At 40.7% G+C, this 22,793-nt stretch overlaps 1 protein-coding gene across 9 annotated transcripts in view; it reads right to left on the bottom strand.

Moving 5' to 3' along the window:
• The window catches only part of TNRC6C (trinucleotide repeat containing adaptor 6C), a 244,675-nt gene that overhangs the window by 27,379 nt on the left and 194,503 nt on the right, over nt 1–22,793 (bottom strand). For 4 of the 9 annotated variants that reach the window (XM_082774728.1, XM_082774732.1, XM_082774733.1 and 1 more), the window contains 3 exons: nt 9,095–11,686; nt 1,869–1,919; nt 781–990 (listed from right to left, as the gene is read on the bottom strand). In XM_082774728.1, the coding sequence (XP_082630854.1) occupies nt 781–990; nt 1,869–1,919; nt 9,095–11,686 (2,853 nt within the window). Of the gene's footprint in view, nt 1–780; nt 991–1,868; nt 1,920–9,094; nt 11,687–17,637; nt 17,895–22,793 lie in introns of those variants that run through there. The other 5 variants (XM_082774730.1, XM_082774735.1, XM_082774736.1 and 2 more) reach the window with 4 other exon arrangements.

Genomic DNA, 22,793 nt, shown 5'->3' with positions numbered 1-22,793 from the left:
GATATATAGAGGTTCATCAAATAGCTTAATTGGCATTAAATGATAAGAACTCTTCCTTTGAAGCTAGCAAAAAAAGAAAAGTGCTCTAAATACTGCTATAATAGAAAAAGTCTAGCAATGGCAAGTCTTACTTTTTCCTGAACAAGTAAGAGCTGTGATCATTCCAGTCTCCTAGGAACGGAGAACCAAAAGTATGACCACACACTTGTAATGTGCAATTTTGCTTTCAATGAATCTCACCATTTTGGCTACCACATTCTTCCAGTGAACAAAACCAAATTACAAGGTTACTAACGGTCAGAAATTCATTCACATCTCAGAAGAATGGGATCTGAAAGGAGCAAGCAGGCTGCAAGGAACACTTTACATTAAATGATGAAGTTGCGTCAGCTCAATCTGTTTTTTTTCTGTTTACTCTGTTTAAAGCAAAGATTATTCATTCTGAGACCTATCAGTCCTCTTTTTAGGTTTTCTGGGACCTCTGACTGTATCTGCTATTTAGTAGGAATAAAATTAAAAGGTTATCACAGCCAAAGCAGAAGTTTTGGCTTTCATAACACCTTTATATTTACGGGACCAATGCATCAAATTCATTATTTTAAATGAATTTGGAACGTCAGAAATTTTGAGAGCTAATTGGAGTTTTGAAAATTTAGGAAGTCCCTGATTTAGCTGCACAGAAAAATCAGAAGCAGTCCTGTTTAAAGACACCGGCAGAAGCAAACACGCTTTTTGCCCTTTTTCCCCAGCCCCTTCAGACAGTGATGTCCGTGCACGTACCTGGTTTGCACAGTGCTGGGGCAGCAGCTGGAGCATTTGTTCTTCCGTATGTCCCTGCCGACTCGGCAGGATTATCTCCCCACCCTGTACCACTGCTGGGGGGCTTCCCCCACGCTGAAGTGCCATTATCAACTGCAGCAGAAGGGGATGACGGCTCTCCCCAAGAAGCTTCGGTCTTTGTGTGGACGTTAGGCATTTCTCCCCAGCCTGCTGAAGCGAGGGGAAGGAGGGAAGAAGAGCGATGAGAGGAAAGGCTTCTTTCGTCAATAATTTCAAAGACAGACATTTTATTAAAAGTCTTTATCTGGAAAGAGCATGAACCAGTAAGCAGGCACAGTGACTCTAATTAAGCATATTTAAAAAAGCCTTTGATTTAGACTCAAAAGTCTTTTTCTTAATTTAATAGTAATGTCAAGTTGTCAAGATGGAAAGAATATTTCTGAGCACAGCCGGGGCAGCCAGGTGAGGCCCAGATGCAGCCCACACCAAGCAGCTGCTTCCCACGGCTCTTCTCGGAGCAGACCAAGCAGGGCTCGGGGAACACAGCAGTGGAAGCACTCACAAGACCAAGACCCAGATTTGAGTTGGGCCTTTGTCAATGTAGCATTTTAAGTTGTTTTAACTACTGTCAAATTATCGAATCTCTTTTCTCATGCCCTGTGCACAAGATGATACACCACTTTCAGTGCAGATTACGTGTGTTAACATTCCTTAAAGCTTTTATTACAGCTTGTGTTTGATTGTGTTCACTCCCTGCCCCTTTGTCACTGAAGCTTTAGGTTATAACCAATACGGTTTTAATGGGAGAACTAGCAAAAATGCAATTAGAACCCACAGTCAAATCATGAGGAATGGCACGTAGAAGTCACTGTTTTCCTGCAGAGTATTACTTCAGCTCATCGAAAGATGTAAGCTACTCTACAGGAACAGCCTTAGTCTGGCTTGAACGTAATGCACTTAAATCCGCATCACACCCATTTTAGCACTACAGTTAAATGTGCCAGGAGCTGCCACATAGCTTCAGAGTCCCAAAGAGCAACACAGACCAACACAACAAAAGCGTAACTTGAATTTTAAATGCCCATTACCTCTTACAAAAAGTCTTTTTTTTCCTGAAGTTTTTTTCTTTTTCTTTTTTCCTGTTGTACATAAGAATTCAGAAGTTTTGTTGAATATCAGCACTTGAGAAAAGCGTTTTCAGTTCTTTCTCCCCAAAACAATATCTAACGTACAGAAGAGCAGCTTCTGACTCTCACAGAGGACTATTTGCTTCATCGAATTTTCCAGAAGGTCAGATTTGGATCACAGATGGATTTCAAGGTACTTTTTGAAAACATGCGAGAGTGCCAGATACATAGCAGGCAAGAAAACAAAGCTTTTACATCTATCCAATATAAACCTATTTTTCTACAATTACTACAAAAAACACATCATATTACATGACAACACAGATCTCAAAGTATTGCAGAATTCAGTATTATGCTGTCTGCTTAAAATGTCCACTATCACTAGGCTGCCAATTCAAGAAAGGTGCCTTCTCTTCATTGGAGATGAGTATTATTAAGTATTATTAAGTATTTTTTTCCAGTAAACGATGGCCCTGCCAGATCTGTAACTTCTGGCTCACAAAATGGAAACAGATCAGCTTAAGAAGGAAAACTGGTTTTACTGCTACTCAAAAAAAGAGTATCATTACTTTTTTTTTTTTTAAACAGATTTCATAACTTAAGGGCTAGATGCCTACTTTGCTGCAGCATTATTCTTTTTTTTTGCTCCCCAGTGCTATCTGTAAAAATATTCCAGAAAGCTTCAAAGAGAAGAAACGTAAGATTTTCTATACCAGCTAATAACTAAAGAAGGTATACAATGCAAGGAAGTCACCACAGAAGAGCTTAAGAGTATCCTGAAATAGATTAAACTGTCTAAGCAATAATGTTTCATTAAGCAACAGATTGAGCAGGCTTGCTACAAGTCTTTGCACAATTTACCAATTTCAACAGAAATTTTGTTACTAGAAACTGCAGGCAAAATATACCTCCAAAAACAATTTGAATAGTGACTAGCAGTGGAAAAAAAAATCCTTTCAAATTGTGGACTCATACTTGTTCACCACTGCAGCGTTACTGTATTGCATTATTTATTTTAGGCTCCACTTCTTAAAGCAACTAAAGTTCTCTCATCTAATGATAAAAGTGTACATGACATAAACCATACCCAAACAAAGCCTACATGCTCAGGAACACGTAGCTTAATAAAGCTCCTTTGCTACCAGCGAGATTCATCGTGTTTTAAAACATATTCCTGACCAAACCCCAAATTCACTGTTTTATTAAGCAGGTTTTCATTTAAAGCAGAAATGCTGTGTTCTGTTCTAAGCTGTATTAGCCCTGCTGAAACTTCTGGTTCATTTTAAAATGTGTACAAAAGATAAGCACCCAAACGTGTGTGCATGTAGGTGAACCACTACTTAACCTGAATACTTCCCTTGGTGTTTCACCTAACACACTTGTTCAAGCTTACTGCTTGCATCTTTATGTCAAATTAATTTAAGGATTTTTTTATCTGATTTTTTGCCTTAGTACTCAGGAGCCAACCTTGTAACTGCATGGATTCAATCATGTTGACATCTGAAAACAAGTAACCGCAGGCACATGAACCAAAACCCAAAACATTTCTGGAGCACCAACTGGAGTACAACATGCAGAGGCTGCAGAACACTAATATTCCCCTGAGTCCCTGCAAAACATACTGGTAATACTTTAAGCAATTCAATTCAAGAAGTCAACCTTAAAACAAAATTCATAAATGGAAAAGGCAAAGCGTACTAGGTTTTAAACTAAAAAATTCAAAAGAACCGGTCCTTCTGATGCTCTTTACTAGAAATCCAACAACATTGATTAAAGAGATCACAGACGTGCAACGTCCAAGTTATTTTGAGTTAAGTGCTTTAAGTGCGCTGAGCAGTAAATAAGATGGGATTACAAATAATGAGGGAACTAGCCTTTACTAAAAGATAACGCTTGCAGGTACACATAAACAAGCTAAATGTATTAAACAAAAGTTTTCAGATTTGTCTTAATACATCGTATTAAGCGAAGGAAATCAGTAAATAAAACCTGAATGGTGCTAGAGAGCTAGGTTGTGCACAACAAAAATTAGCCTCTACATAAATGCCCGAGTAGCTACCATTTATGGAGCTGTTTTTCCCTCCAAGGTAGGTACTCACTTTGTTATTATCTTTATGCTACCTTTTTATGTCTCTACGTGGCTTTATTTTAAAAGCTTTAAAAGGTTGATATGTTTTGAAATGGATGATGCAAAATTCTACAGGTAAGAGAAAATAATATATTTATGTAATATAATAATTCATATTTATTATCGTCCAGAAGCCTACCTTCTTTTAAATGAGGTTTTTCCTTGATTTTTACAACAACCTAGTGTGCCTCATATTCGAAACAGACATGGGTGGAATATTAGTTCAAAGAATCTGCAGTCCAAGCAGCTTGCCTCCAGGAGCACGAAGCTTTCCAACGCTCCACATTACCCAACACGAGCAGATTGCAAATGGCATCGTAGTGGGCTGAACGAGCACAGAAAGCTACTTTCAAGCTCCTTTACACAGCTGTTTGGAAGGAAGACACCTTCGTGATGGTCTCAAATCTGAGCCAGTCTTCAAATTTTCAAAAATTCTCACAATTTTCTTTATGAAAATAAGATGCATGTAAGGCTTTCTTAAGAAAAAGCCTCATGCTTTAAAAAAAAAAAATCCACCACCACCAAAAACCACATGAAAAAAAGCAACAAACAGATCCGCATGAATGTTGTTTTGCAGCAGGATAAGCTCTGCTAACAGCTACCTTGGCAAGAAAGCGAGGCTTTAATACGGAACTTTTAAAACTGTTAGAACTGCAAGAAACAAAGAGATCGCAGTGAGTAATAAATATGGCCACATTGGCAGAGTTTTGTTTTATAGAAATAAAAACATAATTAACATTGGGCCTCTGCCAAAAGGAAATCCTCAAGGGAAAGTGAAATGTTAACTAAGTTATGGCAGGATGCAGTTGTTTTCCCTCAAAATAACCCTATAGCCATTTGGATGACAGAATTTGTTTTTCTTGAGGTTGTTTGGTCTGTGATAAATACCAGCGTACGACTACAATAAAGGCAAACCAAAATATCAGAACCTTATGCAGATGAAAAAGGAAGATAACAGACAGAAAAATGAAACTGTTTACTAAATAGTCACTCATTAGTCTACTTATAAAAGAAAATAAATTAGCTCTAGCAGTGTATTCATTCATACACGTACGTGTGTAAGGAAAGGTTACAGATGTTTTTAATAGTCACCTGTAACCCTCAACCTTTCACGTCCTACTTTCCTAACAGGTATTCCAGTTCAGGCAGTGGAGCTCAATGCTTTCTTGCATTACTCAGCATTAGGGAAGCTCTTATTTGGCTGTCAGCAACGAGATCATCCCTGCGTGAGAGCAGAGGACAGGTTTCTCAGGATCACCTAGCTGTCCCCCAGTACTTAATTGTTGGAAGGCTGAGTGCACACCACAGGATTTTAGGTTTTCACATGAGCAGCCTAAAGGAGCTCAAAGCTGATCTGGTTTCATGTCCACTGTGATGAAAGTGCAAAGTAAAAAAAAAAAATGCATCCTATTTTCTGTTTTGTGTATATCACATGTTAAGAGTGGCACTGAAGTTGCTACTGACACAATGGCACAAGATTATAAAAGAAACGGAGAAAATAATTTATACTTTGTTTGGATTTTAAAGGTGGAGCTGCTCGCTCTCTAGGAACCACAAAGACCTTAATTTTTGACATACAATCTCCACAAGGAAGACCATATTTCCTTCTGCTGGCTTCGTTTCACGGATGGAAGACCATCTGTTGGAACCCTGCCAGTCTCCACCTATCTGGTACCTCTCCTCTATCTAACAGGAATGCATCAAGCCCACTTCTTAGCATTTGGAGGAAAGAGCTGTTGGTGTTTGGGATCCAAAAATCTCCCTTTGTTCACTCATCCCCATTTGCAGAACTTTTTGTCACTTCTGCTCGTCTTTCTAAATAACTCATCAGTGGCTTGGGAGGAAGCTCCCCAAACCAGAAAGGAGTATATTCATCACATTATCCACCCCTTTTTTGTGTGTTTTTATTTACAATAGAAACTCCTCAGAGCATTACGCATTTCATCAAGTGTGTACCAACATCTGCTTCCCATCAATAGCTTTTAAGTTCTGCACTCAAAGAATTCTGAGAACTTCTGAGGATGGGCGACAATGTGAATAACAAGACTGTGACTTGGCCCCCATTTCTAAACTAACATAGTATAAATGCACAATTCTAAAGGCACTGCTGCTGCTTGGAGAACCATTCACTAGAGCTGTGCAGTGAAATTAAAATCCACTTTGCTTTCGGTATGTGTGACTGTGCCATCTTACAGCTATCCAACAGGCTTCTGCAGCAATACAGAACAGAATTCAGCACCCCTAATTCCCTGAATAACAGTAAATGATAAAAATGATTGGCAAAGCATGTCAGGAGCCTCGTAGATGATGAAATGCCAATGTTAACTGCTAAGTTCAAGTGCTGGAAGATTTTATATGAGCACTTATCTGTGCCCTATGGCATGGCCTTTAATTATACAATCAGGTTTTACACAGAAATACTGTGCACGGAAAAGAATTGCTATTGGATAAAATTTGGCTTTGTTTTACAGAAGACTCCTGGCTTCAAGACTCTAGTTTCCCCTACGGCAGAGGCTGGAAATGCATATTCCCTGTCCCATGGGACAGGAAATTGAGGTATGAAAAAATTAGGTTAAATGGTGCGACAACAGACTGTAAGACCATGTCTGCTCATGATGTAGGAAAGCCATTCATTACTTGCTTTTGTGTGTGTGTGGTGGTTTGTTGTTGTTTTTTTTAATGTCATAGATAATTCTATAATTTGCAGGTGTTGTAGGTCTGTGTAATTTCAACACACATCTATAGTATAGTGCTCAAAAGCTGCTACGTGCTATATGCAGTGTTAAAAATTGGTCTTCTCACTCTGGGAAGCAAATAGGGTCATTTTAAATTGCACTCTTTTTTGCTTTCTGTGTGGGAAATAAGCAGAAGAGTAGCTCCTCTCAGGCACAGCCAGAAGTAAAGCTGGTCATAGCACACAAAGGCACAGAGGGCAGTACCTAGCTTCTGCTCATTTGCAGATTCGGTGATAGACCTTCAAAACATTTCCACGTGGGGCTCTTATATCCATGCACACACACACCACCGTATGTAGGCAAAAATATGCAAAGGACAACTTATGCCTTTGATAACTTTTAAGAATATCTGAACTGTATTTTGAATTGTCCTCACTTAAATTTATCCTCTCTCTTGCATACAATCTTCAGTACATTCTGCGAGTTGTTTTGGTTTAATACCTTAGGATATTTGTAATGGAAATGTTTGCAAGATGCACAATAATGTCATTTTAACCTAGCCGTGTGCTATCTCGAGTGGATCACTTCAAATAAATAAGCTGTTCTCTGACTGCATAAACATATTACTTCAAAGAAATCCTTCCTTTGCTACCATCTAGTCTCCAGAGGTAACCCCTGAAGATTAACACCAGTTTTGAAATTCCATTTTCACAATCTGAAGGACTCAGAACAGAGAATTTTCCTCTGCAAGGTGTTAATTATTTGAATAGCATTAATGACACATCACTGTACACGAACAGTTTTAAAAACATATGTAATTATCCAAAAGTCAGCTTACTGGGGGGAAAAAAGAAAACAAACAAAAACACTAAAAAAAAGACTCCTCTACTAAAATTCAGAAATTTGTGTTGTCGGTTTCATGGGTGAAGGTTTAAATACGGATGATGTAAATTGAAAACAAGCAAATTATAAAATAACTACGTTAGACTGGCTGTGTACAAATCTCTTTAAAGATTTCTCTATCTGGAGCACACTTTATTTTATAAAAATAGATACCCTCAACTATTAAAATATTTGACCAGAGAAAGGAACGCAAGACTATTTTTATACAGACATTACAGTAAGTTTGAATTATTTCAAAACATCAAAGAAAAACGATGGAAATAAGAGAAGTGGAACAAATCCCACTTGGAGAAAAGCACAGTTAAAAAGTCAATATTTAGCCACGACCAAGACGAAACAAAAACTTGGACACAAAATCAGATGAAGAATTTTTAAGAGCACTGCAAGATTAGGTTTCTTTTGAGAAGTCTGTGGTCGTGAAATAGAACAGGGCTTCTAGTGACATTTATTTAAATACCTCCCTCCTAAACACTTTTTTTCTCTTCCCCCCCCAATTTTCATTCCTTGCTGCTTGTCTACAAGTACCTTGGTTTTGATTAGAAAAATTCTTATACTCTTCGGATGCTCAAAAACCTTGTCTTTGGAACAGAGCTAAAGGTAGACTAATTCTTCCCAGCCACCCTGAATGTTAACATCTTTAACCAATCCAGCTTTATGAGAACATCATAAAAATCCAGGATACTCTCCATGCTTGAGACCTGAAGTACGGAAGAGAACTGTTTCTTCATAAAAGACAACAAACAGAAGACAGAGAAACAGCATCAGCCTGGATTCATACAACTGTTAAAAAACATCTGCTGCCAAGAGATATGGTTGGTAGAAAAGAAATAGATGCTTAGTGTCTAAACAAGAACAAAGACTGACTAATAGTAACAGAAGACAAGAGAAGAGAGGTTAGCAAAAAGACACGGAGCTCTCAAATGGCTGAATTAAAAGAAGGTGCTAACTAACCATGGAACACCTGACAAAATAAATATGGATCAACAAGCTCAGGTTGCAGAGCTTTATTGACCAGATATTGTTTAAAGCTTTTCTTACGCTCATTGTGCAGCCAGCCAAATTCCTTTCTGGTCCTACTTTTAAAACATTTTCGATTGCAAAAAGGTACAGTCAACTGGTTTCACTTAGATACGCAGTTTTCCAGATTTGCTCATTGGGACCTGCTGCAAGCACATTTCAGTTATTCTCACATACACCACTGCAGCACTGGCAAAAAGATCATTAAAAGCAACAGAAATTTAGAGAAACAGAAAATCCCTTGCCTGTATCATGTCTATATAAAGAATTAAAAATAAGGTATTTGAACTTAAGGTAACAGCATTGTTAACTGTTAACACTGCCTCAGAGTAAATGAATGCATTTATGCTATGACACAAATACAGGGTTTCTCTCTCTAATGCACAATTACAGAGTGATCAGGCTAGACAGCATTCAGCAATAATGGAACTGGTATAACGTAGCTTATAAAACTATTTTCATACCTGGACCAAGCAGCGGGGACCGGTTCGGCTGGGCACTTGACTGGTGCGATGGCTGAGGTTCAACCATGTTTGTGTTGATAATGGTGCTAGTGGTGGTGGTATTGGTTGTGGTACTGCTCTGAATTATAGGATTATTTCTATCCCACATGTTTACAGTCTTGTTGTTGTTGTAATTTGGGTCGCCCCAAGCTGAGGTACCATCATCGATTTCCATCTTGCGGCGAATGGATGGTGGGGATGGCTCTTCCCAGCCAGTTGCCTCACAGTTCTCTTTTTGTTTGGCTGGCACCGGCCCACCAACCCACCCCGACCCCGTCTGTTTTACAGAAGCAGCTCCTCCCCAGTTACTCACATTGTTGTCCTGGGGTTTGTTAGCCCAATTTTGTTGGGGGCCTGGCTTTAACGATTCCCCCCAACTTGTACCTGTATTTGCCTTGCTGTTTGTGCCATTTCCCCACCCACTGGTCCCAGACCTCGTGGAATCATTCCAACCAGACCCTGACCTATTGTCAGAGTCCCATCCAGATCCATTCTTCTTCCCATCACCCAAGTGTCCAGGAACAGATGACGAATCTGTCCAATCTCCACCTCCTGAAGTCCAGCTTGGATTTGATTTCTGTCCATCTCCCCAGTTTTGAGTTTTGGGTTTCTGAGGTTCACCCCAGGTAGGTGATTTGTCCTCCTGATTTGCGGTCCCACTCCAAGCGTGGCCGCTTTTGGCAGCAGCAGCATTATTAACAGTAGTAGAGCTTGCTGACTCTCCCCATCCCCCTGGGCCATTTGGTGCTTTGTTGTTATTGTCTCCCCAACCTGTATTTGTTGGAACAGCTGCAGGTGGAGAGTTGACCCACCCAGATACTGAAGAGGTATTTGTACTGTTCATGATGGACCCATCGTTCTTCCCCCCTGAGTTTGAAGATTGAGTAGCTGCACAACCCCAGGCCTCCGTTCCATTGTCATTCTTTCGTTCAGACCTTGGGGACTCTTCAAATTCCCAGGCAGTGTTTTGCTTTACAGGGGTCTGTCCCCACCCTGTATTGGACAGGACCCTGGGGTCAAGGTCATTTCTTGGCAACTGAACTTGCCCTTGGTCTATCATCCCTTTATCTCTCCTCCTGCCTTCTCCAGCCCCCTCCCTCCCAGTACTGCCTTCATTTTGACTTCCACTGCTATCGTTACTTCCTTCGCTAGCTGTGGTGCCAGATGCTGCAGCTTTGGCCCAGGAGTTCATTTGTTCATTGCCCTGCTGCATGGCAGGATTCGGACTGGTAACACTTGAGCCATCCCACCCCGTTGATCCTTTCCCATTGATGTCACTATTGGAATGCTGGTTTGGGGGCTTGCCCCACTCACCGTTTACACTGTTACTGGTGTTACGGTTGGGGTGGCCCCAAGCTCCAGAATGCATGCTACCAACACCGCTGTTGCCACCGCCCCTGCCCCACGCTAGTACCCCAGGGCCAGAAGGAGGCCCCGAATCCCACGCACTCGCTCCGTTTCCTTCCTTTTGCACAGCACTGCTGGATCCATTTTGTTTAGCACTTAATGCTGAGTTCACAGTGTCTCCATTCCCCTGACTGAACCCAGAATTGCTGTTTCCTGTGGCAGGATTACTGGGGGACATCCCCCATACTGAACTGCCCATTCCTTCACCACTGCCCCCACTGACTTGAGAAACTGATGTTCCATTAGCACCAGGAAGGCCTTGCAGGTGGGGCGGGATGATGGCCCCCATACCAACAGCCATCCCCCAGTTCGGCAGTCCATTTGTCTGCATTGCATTGATAGGGTTTGGTGAAGAGTTCATGGGGTTAGTGTTATTTGGTCCATCAGTGTTAAGGTTCTGAGGTTGTACGCTGAAAGACACATTCTGAGAAGTGGACGTTTGTGGTTCTGTGCTCTCTTGCGGCAGCAAGTTTCCCCAAGCACCTAAGGTGCCTGTTGGGTTCCCATTCTGGTTGCCCATGTTCTGACCTATGGCACTGACTGGACTGCAAATACTGGAAGGGTTGCCTGCTCCCACAGTTCCTTCATGTCCGAGTACAGGCCAGGCAGCTGGATTGGCATTAGGGTTAAGGTTAAGATTAATGCCAGCATTTGAGTTGGAAGCACCCCAGCAGTTTTGACTTCTACCGTCTCCAATCATGTTGTCCATCTTTCCATCCCCACCGCTGGCAGAGCAGTGAGCTAGGCCAGAGCCGGAGCCTGCAGCCACCCCCCACACCCTGGCCGAGTTTCCGTTACCGTTTGCTCCACCAGCTCCAAGGGCACTCTGGTTAGAAGTGCTTTGGACGAGTGCTCCGTTGGCGCCATTATTGCCATTAGTTTTCTTTGTATGTCCAGTGAAGTTGCCTTGGGCACTCCCTGTAGCCATGCTACTGTTCTCTGAGCCACAGTTGGAGGCAGAGTCAGTGTCTGTAGTACATTCTGAGGCAGATTCAGTCTCAGCTCCTGTGATGGAAGGCCACGCTTCCTTGTCAGTCCTGTCTATTATCACTTTATCCCAGCTGCAGTTGCCTTCACTCCTGAAAGTGGGCTGCTGTCCCCAGTGGGAATTTTCATAATGGTCTCCCAATCCACTGTGACTGAGATCTGAAAGGATCCGATAAGGTTGAAAATGAGTCCACTGTTCAAGTACTACAAAAACACGCTCTTAAATACTGTTTTACATCGCTAGCAGTAATGATGAGCTCTGCACTGAAGTCTAAATCATGCTAAAATTTGGAGCACGGTTTCTAATATAATACAGTAACTTTTTCCACTACAAACTACCATGCTCATATTTAGTGTTTTTTTTTTTTGTTTTGTTTTGTTTTAATCTGACAAAATTCTCAATTAAAATAATGGGCTAATTCCATTTTAGAACAGAGCAGTAAAAATATTTTTAACTTCTTGGTATACTAGTTAAAATAATAGACAATAAATACAGATAGCAAATACACTAAGCCTACACGAAAAATCTAAAAAGTGAATTTGGAGAAAACATAGAAGATCTGTAAGACTCATTATTTTACTGTTTTCATTCTTCAGAGAAACAAAGAACATCCAATAAAAATAAATGTCTGTCTACCATTAGACATTATACGCACACACCCGTCCTCCCCCCCCCCAACACAATTAATTTAGGTTTTCAACCCTTCCTGTAAATAAAGGAACAAAAACTGACAGCCATCTTCACTATACAGCATCAATTATAAATTTAAACACCATTACTACAACTTACATTTTAGCAGAGAACATAGGCATTTCTTAATAACAGCTTTGTTAAGAAACTTCGCTCTTAAAGGATTTACAAGGGGTTTAAACATGCTTTTTAACTTGCACATACAGCCCTAATTCCAACCCCCAAACCAGTGAAAACTAACATTATATTACACATATTCAGAAGACAGTCTATTCAGAGCACCTCCCACATCATCAAATGTAGGTGCTAATACAAACAATTTTTAAAAACTCTCAAACCTCTAATTGCTTGCCAGGGCGCAAAGTTAAACAGAAAGACACAACCATTCTCATGGTAAGAACTCAAGCTTAGTCAAGTTTTTGCTTTTAGTTTCTATCCCAGTTGCTCTCTACAAAGGATTTTTAGTACAGATTACTCCTTTTAGTTTCTTTTGATGGGAATTTTATTGCAAGGGATTCAGTCTGATCCTAGGCATACATACTGGAGGCCATCTGCAGAACAGTTCTCCTAACTGGCTATCTAAAGAAGGGAGAAAACTGTATACACATACACGTTACAAATTTCAGATGTCAATTATTTTTACTTGCTGTAAATCTGCAGAAACATGACTTATTTTTATGATCAATTAGTCTAGATTAGATTTGAATAAGAAGTGCATGACTGTTTTGAGAGTAAGATGTATATAACAAACCTCCCAAATAAGCTGCTAACAGTGGATGACTAATATACATTGATTTGAATCACAAATATTTTGGTGTGATTAGCTTCTCTAACTGCTTCCAATTAAAGGTATTCCAACACTGTGAAAAAATGGTTCCAAGAATAGAAAAAGCGCTCTCTCTTTGACAAAGTCTCATTATTCACGTTTCACCTGTGGCTGTGCAAGCAAGAGCAGTGATTACTCAGTTGCCTCATGCAGATTATCAAGATGAAGAAAAAACACACTAAACCAGGACAGATTGCATCTTTTTTTTTTTTAATCAATTGTAACAAAAGTATGCGTGATAAAGAAAGGAAGGGAAAACAGTCTTAGCTCATCACCTGTCTTCTTACGATGCCAGGAAAAGCCTAGTGTTTCACAGAAAGAGCTAAATAATTGGCATTTGTACGACAAATCCTACAGAGAATATGAACCAGCCACTTGGACTGACCTGGATTCCTGCCCGTACATGCGATGGCTAGAAAGGAAGAAAGCATCACATTGCTCCTGGACAAAACTGACTGGTTACAGAGCTGAGGAAGAAGGTTGAAAATTTACCTGATAATCTAGGTTTGCTATACAGGTGTTAAATAGAGACCAGAATCCCAGGTAAGACATGGAAGGTGAAAGGAAGCCTGTGAAATGACTTAAAATGGGTCAACAGGGTCAGAAATATGAGCCAAGCAGCATTCTTAGCAGAGCACAAATGAACAAAGGAAAAAAGCTGCAGCAGCCAAGGCCAGAAGATAAGAAGTTGAGGTAACCAAGGAATCAGATAAGAGGAGTTATGTGAGATTTTTTCAACACAGTGGGTGGTGAGATTCAGCACTATGTTTCAGACATGTCAAAAAAGATTTAAAAGTGCCTTGAAATACATACTTTCAATAAAAGGGTCTTGTCAAAGCTGAAACCTCAGGTACACGTGTGAGTGCCTGGGAGAACAGCGCTGCTGCCCAAGGCAAGCGAGAGTCTGTGTGCAGGGCAGGTTTATGGAGAAAGGTCAACAGCACAGTGCAGGATGGCTCGATACTCACTGAGGTGACACAAAGACCAACAAGATGAAATCAAAGGCAGCTGCTTGATTAACCTTTTCTTTTATTTTTTAAACAAAGATGGTAGTTAAAGCAATGCACAAGTACGAAAGCATTTAAGTGATAGAACGTAAAGGGAAGGGGTGGGAACAGAAGAGGAAGATGACAAAGCTGTGAAAGATTCAAAGGAGCAAAACCATTCATTATATGAGATAGTGGGATTTTGAAGAGCTGCCAGCGAACAAACAAACAAACAAAATTATGATGTGAAAGAACTATACAGACCAACAGATGGCCCTATTAAAATATAGCAAATGGCCAGGTACCTGAGCTTGGCTAAGCCCATCACTCCAGACAGCATCACACAAACACCAAGTTTGGCTCAGGAAGCAGCATCCACACAGATCAAACGCCCTTCGCTTTTCAAGGGTTTGCAATAATTGCTTCCTTCTAACAGCATTGTTCCTTTTACTGAGGTTCAGACTATGCCCCCAACAATAACAACTGAGTAATCTGAAAGTGGTTACTCTGGTAAGGATTAAAATAATTCTGTTAGATGACATAAAATAAGTACTCCCGTTAACAGCAGTGTACCTGTGTTCCTCGGTCCCTGATCTGGAGTCAGCAGTATTGTGCTGGCAGCTTTCACAAGTAATGTGCTCAAAAGCCAAACAAAACCTAAATCCAACCCCTTCCAGTATAACCTCTACAGCAATAGGACTATCAAGTTAAAAACAACAACAACAAAACTGAAAAACGTACTCAAAGGTAGTTTCTTGCAGATCCAGGATAGAAGTTGCCCCCAAAAGCTCCTCCAGTAACCAGCATTAGGTATTTCACTTTAGCTCCTGGGGTCTGAAACTCCACCTTGATTTTCTTGTGTGTTAAAACATGACAGTGGCTACCACATAGCTAACAACCCGTCTACACAAATGACCTGCAAGAGCTCCTTGGAACTAACTTCAAGCCTCAGAGAGGAAGAGCTTTTCAGAAACAATTGCTTCACAGTCTCTGAATAGGTACTGGAACAATTGCTTCTAACACCAAAAGGCTGCTGCTATAAAACTAGTAAGAAACAGGGCAGATTAAAAATAAAAATCACGGAACAAACATGCAGCTGCAAGACTGTGACTCTACTGCTAGGCAGATAACAGACTTCAACCACAGACTGGTCCTGAAGAAAGTAATTTTTTTTTTATGCTTTTGTCTCTAGAAACAAATACCCAAAAGATATTTTTCCATTTTCTCCAGACTAAAAGTAGTTCATTTCTATAAAATAAATAAGCATAGAGTAGCAAGGTCCTACTTAATCCATAAGGATTTTACACAAATAGAAAAAATGATGAAAGGAAAATATTTTTATATGATTAAATCTAGGGGATTTTTTTTTTGTTTGTTTGGGGTTTCTTTTGAACACAAATTCCTTCCAACTCTCTAGGAAACCGAGTCTTCATAAAAATTGCCAATATTTTATTTTATAAGCTGTTAAGACTGAAACGGGAAAACCATTAAAGTGTTGGTTCTTAAGAATCAATTCCTCTTTATTCATGCAAAGATCTGAAATAAAGCACTGCAGTCTACCAGAAGCATTTCTATCCTTCTTATGAAAGATTTTAAACAAAGCATTACGAACAGGAACCACAGGTATTTTATGTCAGCAAATTGTAGTTCTGGTACACCACAAAGTCAAATTGATTTTTAAATTAGTACTTTCTGTTTGAAAAATCTTAATAATGCATCTTTTACAAAATAGAGTTCCCTTGATTAAAAAAAAAAAATCTCCAGCAATCAGGAATGAAAAATTAATCTTATACTGAGATTAACAACTCAAATTTGTTTTAAACACACAACTTCTGTCAAATTGCAAGAATACAGGCTACCTGAGAAATGCAAAGCTTTTTCAGGTAGATCAGTGTTACCAATAAGTATGACTTTCTTTTTTTTTTTTTTCCCCTAAATAATATAACAAGATGGGGGGAGATTGCTGGTGGTAGGCACTGCAGCCAGCATGCTTTACAAATTTCAATTCAGCTGTTCTTAAAAATAGAAAACGTTTTTAGCCGTGTTTGATAATAGAAATAATTAGTTGCAAAATCAGGTTAATGTTTACACAGATTACAAATGTAAAGTATGAGTAGACTGAAATGTGAGGAACTGTTGCATGCATGCATTTCTTTGAAAAGCAAAACACTTGGCCTGCACAAAGGCAAACACTTTGATCCTCCTCTAAAAACGTTGTTTATTATAATATTCCTTTTCATTTTTTTCAGCTAAGTTAAAAGTAACTCTACCTTCATAACTTCCATTACTGTAATTAGTTTGAACAGTGTGCAGTAAAATTATGCATCCTCAGCTATGATACAACATTCAGCTGATTTACAAGCCAAAGTATAGAGATGGTGCGAAATGGCTAAGCCTGGGATAAATTTTTAATGACAGCCATATGATATGTATTAGATTTGATTTAAAATCAGATGAACAAAACAGACTACCCCCTTCCTATTACTAGTTTTATTTTTCTATTCATTTTAGTCAGCATAACAACCACCAGATTCATTGGCTCGTTCTGCTCTGCACAAATGACAGCTTACAGACGGTGTTGTTCTTTGCTTTGACATGCGAGAGAGAAAAAAAAATCCCCGAGGCTTGTGACAGTCCGACTGGGGATTGTAATCATCACACAAAGTTTAGTGATTCTGAGCAGGAAGTCAAGAATAAAGGACACATTGCTTTCTTCATCTGAAATAAATAGTTTAATTTTCAATTCAAGTTAACGGGAGATGATCTTTAAAACAGACTATAAATGAATTTTTCTAATTCTCAGTTTAATAGGAATTGCCAGAAATATTGAAGCATTAGATCAAATGTAGGCTAAATTTATAAAAGAAAGAAAAAAATGACACAGGCATCTATTCTGAAGAATGAAATATAATGAAGTAGAAAATCTGTCAATTGTGGTGCTAACATTTAAGGTTACCTGCCACATTCAGCTCTATGCATTCACTGTCTGAGGCTGAGGACAAATCTAGGAACTGTCATCTATTTGAAGTAACTTACAAAGCTAACTTACAAGTCTCCTATGTGTTATGAAGCTGAAATCTTGAAAAGCATACATAATCTGGAAAAACAGACAAAAGATGGAAGCATGGAATAAAACAGCTTTATTTTAAAACGAAGCCACGGTTAAGTATACGAGTGGGAAAGCCTGTTAGCCCGTTTTAATTTTCTGCACTACGACATCAAAATGCAGCTCATTTCCTCTGATGCTGAAACCTTCTAAATGCATTAAGAAAACAAGCACAAAATAAACAACATTCGCATTATTAGCAGAGACTGCACTAAACGCTAGCTCTTCGAGACAAAGCAGCAGCAGCAAACACCGAGTCGTTTCATTTTTCTGCTCGCTGCAATGGATCTTTAGCAAGCAGCTCGCTGTGAAGACGCCATTTTATCAAACCTGAAATGCAGCCAAAAGCTTAGGACGCCGCGCTGCTGCTCTCTCTCTGAAATGTTATGTAATAAATTGATTTAACAGAAGCAGATGCTATTTTCTCAGGGTTAGGGTTACTTTTTTTTTTTTTTTTCCTCCCCCTTTGGCTCTAAAAAGGGCTGATGGGTAATAAAATACCTGAAGAAAGGAGCCGCCCAACCATCCTAGGAGACGCTACATTGTGTGCAGAGCTGTTCCCGCTCCTGCATCTACGTTCTCCGGGGCTCTGTGCTTCAATATGTCGGCTGTGCACAGTGTGAGCCTCATCCTGTAGAGCTGCCAAGAAAATCTCTCCATGCAGCGAGCGCCCAGACAACCTGCGCGCCGGGCCGGGCCTCAGCGCCGCTGGCTCGGGCCGTGCCCTCGGCAGGCTCAGCCTCCCGGCCCCTCGCTCGGCTGCGGGGCCAGCTACCAGCCGAGCCGCAGTTCTAAGCTTTGATTATCTAATTGCAGCTGACACTAAACCGATCTTCCTTCCTCTTTAAATTCTCGCAACTGTCACAAAACATTTTCACTTCGGGACCCAGCTACAATTAGCGCCCCGGCCGCTTTTCTTCAGGTTTTGAAAGTCAGCCAAAAGCGCGGGCGCGTGGTGCTGAGGCGCTGCGCCGCTGCCTCCCGCCGCCATCCTCCTCCTCGCCATCCTCCTCCTCCTCACCACCCTCCTCCTCCTCCTCGCCATCTTCCTCCTCCTCCTCCTCTCAGGCGCTGGGGAGCGGGCAGAGCCGCAGCGCTCAGAACAAGTCCCATATGTGTATTGGCCCGCTGCCAGACGCTTAATTACTTCCCTGCCTCTATCTCCAAGAGATCTAGGCAGCCAACAGGAGAGCATATTAATCAGGGCCCTGGCTGTTTATAAACGTAGGCAGCAACTGCCCCAGACAACACCTCGCTCTGCCTCCTGCGCAAGGGGGAAATCTCCAAAGCCACCCGGAGACCTTCACCCCTCAAACACACCCTGAGCACAAGGGGGAACAGCCTCGCACTGCCGGGCCCCACACAGCACCACAAATTATGCATGAGCACACGCGGGGAACTTTTATCAGGGTGCACACAAAGATCTTCAAGGATAATTTATACACAACCTTCCAGTACGTCTAGTACGCTCTTCTCAACTACTTCCCCTCCTCATTTCCCTTCTCTTCCTCCGGTCTGTCCCAAATACATACTAATCACACAGCAAACGCAGCACGTTTTAAATGTGCTGTCTCAATTCTTGTCAGGTGTTCATCCCAGCAGCTTTCTCCCTTCGCGCGGGACCGTACGCAGCCGATGTCTCTTTAAAGGTTTGGCTGCGCTCTCCGAATCGCTGCCACTTCACCACCACGGCACAATCACTGCTGCTATTCTTGGCTCCAGAACTGTTCCACTGAAGTACTCCTGAAAATAGTTGGCTTCCCTCTGAAGACATTTGCTCCCCGCTTTGCAATAGTGTCTGAATGCTGGATGGGTTCAAATCTCTTTTTAAAAACTAGGGGCGCACAAAAATGAAATCTTCTGCTTGTTTTTGCTTCCATTCAGAGAACTCTTCCACATGTAATTGGGAACTAAGCTCGAGAGTCAATAACTTCAAAGGCCAACACATTGTTGTGGATCATTATACTCCTTTTGTACCAACTATAAGTGATGGAAATTTTCATTAGTTAAAATATGTCAAAAGTGGAAGAGAAAGCACGTTCCCACGGCCCTTGTAATTTTCTTAAAAATACAGTAAAAATTTTCTGAAATCTCCTTCAACTTATGGAGGAGGTGCTTATAGACAACATCTAATAAATGTTGGCCGTGTTTGCCAGGCTGGGACACCCAGGGAGGCAACACAGGACCCCAGGCAGGACTCCAGAGCCCTCAACCAAGTCTGGGGGCAAAGCATTGCAGCTGCCCTTCCCTGCCCGCCCCATCTCCAACCACCTCTGCAGGGCACGTGTCCGATAAACCTGAAATCCCTATAGATTCCTGAAGACTAAAAAAGGGGATTTGAGAGGTTATGACCTCTCCCCTGACCTGATACGCACCAGGTGATATTTCCCCAACCTAGCAATGATGCCCTGTAACAACAGACTGCAGATTCCCAAAGTGTTCTATAGTTTTTGTACTCTTAAGCTTTTCCTAATATCTACCCTTCATCTTCCTTGCTGAAAATTAAGAAATAGTATTTCTCATCTGATCCATCACAGGCATACAGCACGTCATTTTCTTTGTTGCAGCATTTAGGCATTGCTGTGTGTGTAACTCTATAGTTTTCTCTAGAATTAGCAGCTCCAGTTCTCTCAACTCTTTGCAGATCTTGTTCTCAAGACCTCTCCTCATTCCTGCTGTGTTCCTTTGGTCTCTCTCCAGATTGTTCACCTCCTTTTGACAGCACAGCACAGCACAGCACAGCACAGCACCCCAACCTGCACTCATCAGAGATAAGCAGCACCTGTGCCTCGCGGAAAGCAGCACCGTCTGCATGCCTCAGCGTGCCCATCTTCCTTCCAACAGCATGACCGTGTCACCACCTCCAGATCTACTTCTGCAGCATATTCCTCACGTAATTCTATCTCTGTACCTACTTGTTCTGGTCAAAATAAAGAACCTTTCCGTCTTCTTTGTTTCTTATTCAAGCAATTGCACGATTTTGTCACCACTATTCCATATGGTAAATCTCTTCCAGTTGCCTTGCAGTCTTCTCTAGTTTGGCATCATTCAACAACTTAATGAGGGCTGTTGTTTATAGCCAAATGACTGATGCAAATACTGAAGAATAGAAACTTGCACAGTTGACTTCTATGACATATTCCCCCCCCATTTCGCAATGCCTGTCACACTGCTCGGACAGGAACTGCTCTCCTTTGACACAATCTGCTCTCAGTAAATCCATGTTGGCTCTGCTCTTACTTCTTTACTAAATTCTAAATACATACAAATAGCTGTTTTGATTATTTTTTCCTAGTATTGTTCTAGAGGGTTACACTGATGGATCTATAATTCCCCAGTTTCTCCTTTCCTGCTTTTTAAAATCAGTTGTTTTATTTTCTGTTTTGTAGCCTTCGAACGCTTAAAGAGTGCCATGGGGCCAATTGCTCCAACCATCCTCAGTGTATTCCACTATGAATTTCATCGGTTCCAGACAATTTGAACCATTTCCTTAAGTACTCTAACTTACTGTAGCCTTAAGTCTTAAGTCAGTCATCACTTTACAGATGAGGGAGAAGGCACTTAAAGTATTCTTGAGCCTATCCATCAATGGTTCTCCCTGTTGAGCATCACACCAGCTCCCTTGGCCTGCCTTTTATTACTAATGGACTTAAGAAAATGTTTTGTTGTGTTTTGTTTTGTTGTTTTTTTTTTTTTCCCTCTCTAGTACCTACAAACTTCCTTTATAGCTGCTTGTAGTATCATATCTGTTTCGTAAGCTGTATGAATTCACTTTTCCATCACTTTTCATGTTGCGTTACTCTCTTTCTGCTCTTCCCACAAGGACCAGACTCCTATTTCCTTCTCATTTTGACCTTAGTTAGTTGCTTTCTACCTTTTATTTCTCCTGCTACTGGGTATCTGCACAAGCTTTGTCAGAAAACTGCCATCTGCACATTCTAGAAACTTGCCAGACTCTTTGTTTCCTGATCTTTTTTTTTTTTTTTTTTCTTTTTTTTCCCAACAGACACCTGGGCAGTTTATTTATCTGCCTACCACTAAATCACAGCCTTCTACAGCAAAACTAGAGATAGGATACAGATCTACTGATTCCAAAGCAAATGCAGTGGCCTTTGATTCATGATGTTTTTGTACAGCCATACTCTTTGAAAATGAGGGCAGCAAAATATAAAGGCACCTCAGTTATTTATCCTTTTACAGATTTCTATTTTTCCTTCTCCCAGTGAAAAATTCTAATCACTGTCAAATAGATTTGAAGCAGCAGATTTATTTTTCATGCTCTGCTGCCTGATGTCAGATAATATACACAATACAGAAAAATTCATTCCAAAGATTAGTTTGCTGATGAGTTTTTACCATCATTTTTCATTCATAATGCCCATATTTATGCTACACTGAGGTTTCTACTTCTCTATCTACATTCAAAGCATTATATGGTTTTTTTTGAAAGTTTATATGTGAGACAAAAACCCTTACTAGCTGTGACTCACTTTCCACAGACTTTCCCATTACTGTATTTCAGAAAATATTAATCATTCAGGAGCAAATTCCAGACAGTACCTACTGGCTGGATACCATTTCCATGTTAACTGTGTATTTTCTTCCATGCATGATGTTTTTAAGCTTCCTTTTGTCTAAACATATACCTGACACGAGTGACCTTTGGCAACATTGTGTGATTTCCAGGGATACGCACCAGACTGTAGGCACTACTGAATGCTAAACCAAGCCCTGAGGAAAAAAAGCAAAATTAACAAAGGTGGTCACCACTAGTGCAACCTCCTGTGGTATCAGGACATCCTTTGAGAATGCTAATTTGATGAGACTATTAGCAAGAAGTTGAACAAAAAAAAAAAATACTTGTAAATTCTACATTTTGCGATGCATAACATCAAATTGAATCCCCCTAATAGGACAACTTTTACATAACCACGCTGCAGAAAACTTGTGAATAATGATGAGTTGCACAGGGAACTGCTCTGCAAGTTACTGCCAACACCCTGTCAAGTGATGTAAACATTGAAAGCTTTCAGTTTTATTGTAGATACGCACCATGTATTTGCTATGCAGTTACCTTTCGCAGAAGTGAAGAAGAAATAGCCCATCCTTGTGTTTACAAAGAAACACCACCATTTTTTCATTTAAGATCAACAGCCAATATACAAAAAGGAACATCTTCAGGGTATTATTAAAATAAAAATGGAGGAAAGGATGACTGCTATATTAATATATTCATTCTACAACTGTTATTTGCTATAGAAAGTGGTTTGGTTTGGAAGGGACCTCCAAGACCACCTTGTTCTAACCCCCTGCCATGGGCAGGGCTCCCTCCCACAGCCCAGGCTGCCCCCAGCCCCATCCAGCCTGGCCTTGGGCCAGGGATGGGGCAGCCACAGCTCCTCTGGGCAGCCTGGACCAGGGCCTCACTGCCCTCTAAGTAAAGAATTTCTTCCTTATATCTAATCTAAATCTACCCTCTTTTAATTTAAAGCCATTACTCCTTGTCCTATCACTACACCCCCTGGCAAAGTGTCCCTCCCCAGCTTTCCTGTAGTCCCTTTATATGTATCCTTTACAAAGGATCCAGAAAAAAATAATCAATTTTGAAAGTTTCTGTTTTTAATTCCATAACTTGCCAAGTAAAAGCAAAGTCACAG

The sequence above is a fragment of the Aythya marila genome, assembly GCF_965140915.1.
Source record: "Aythya marila genome assembly, chromosome: 18".
NCBI lineage: Eukaryota > Metazoa > Chordata > Aves > Anseriformes > Anatidae > Aythya > Aythya marila.
The sequence above is the reverse complement of the archived record's forward strand: the minus strand, read 5'-3'. Positions and strand labels throughout refer to the sequence as shown.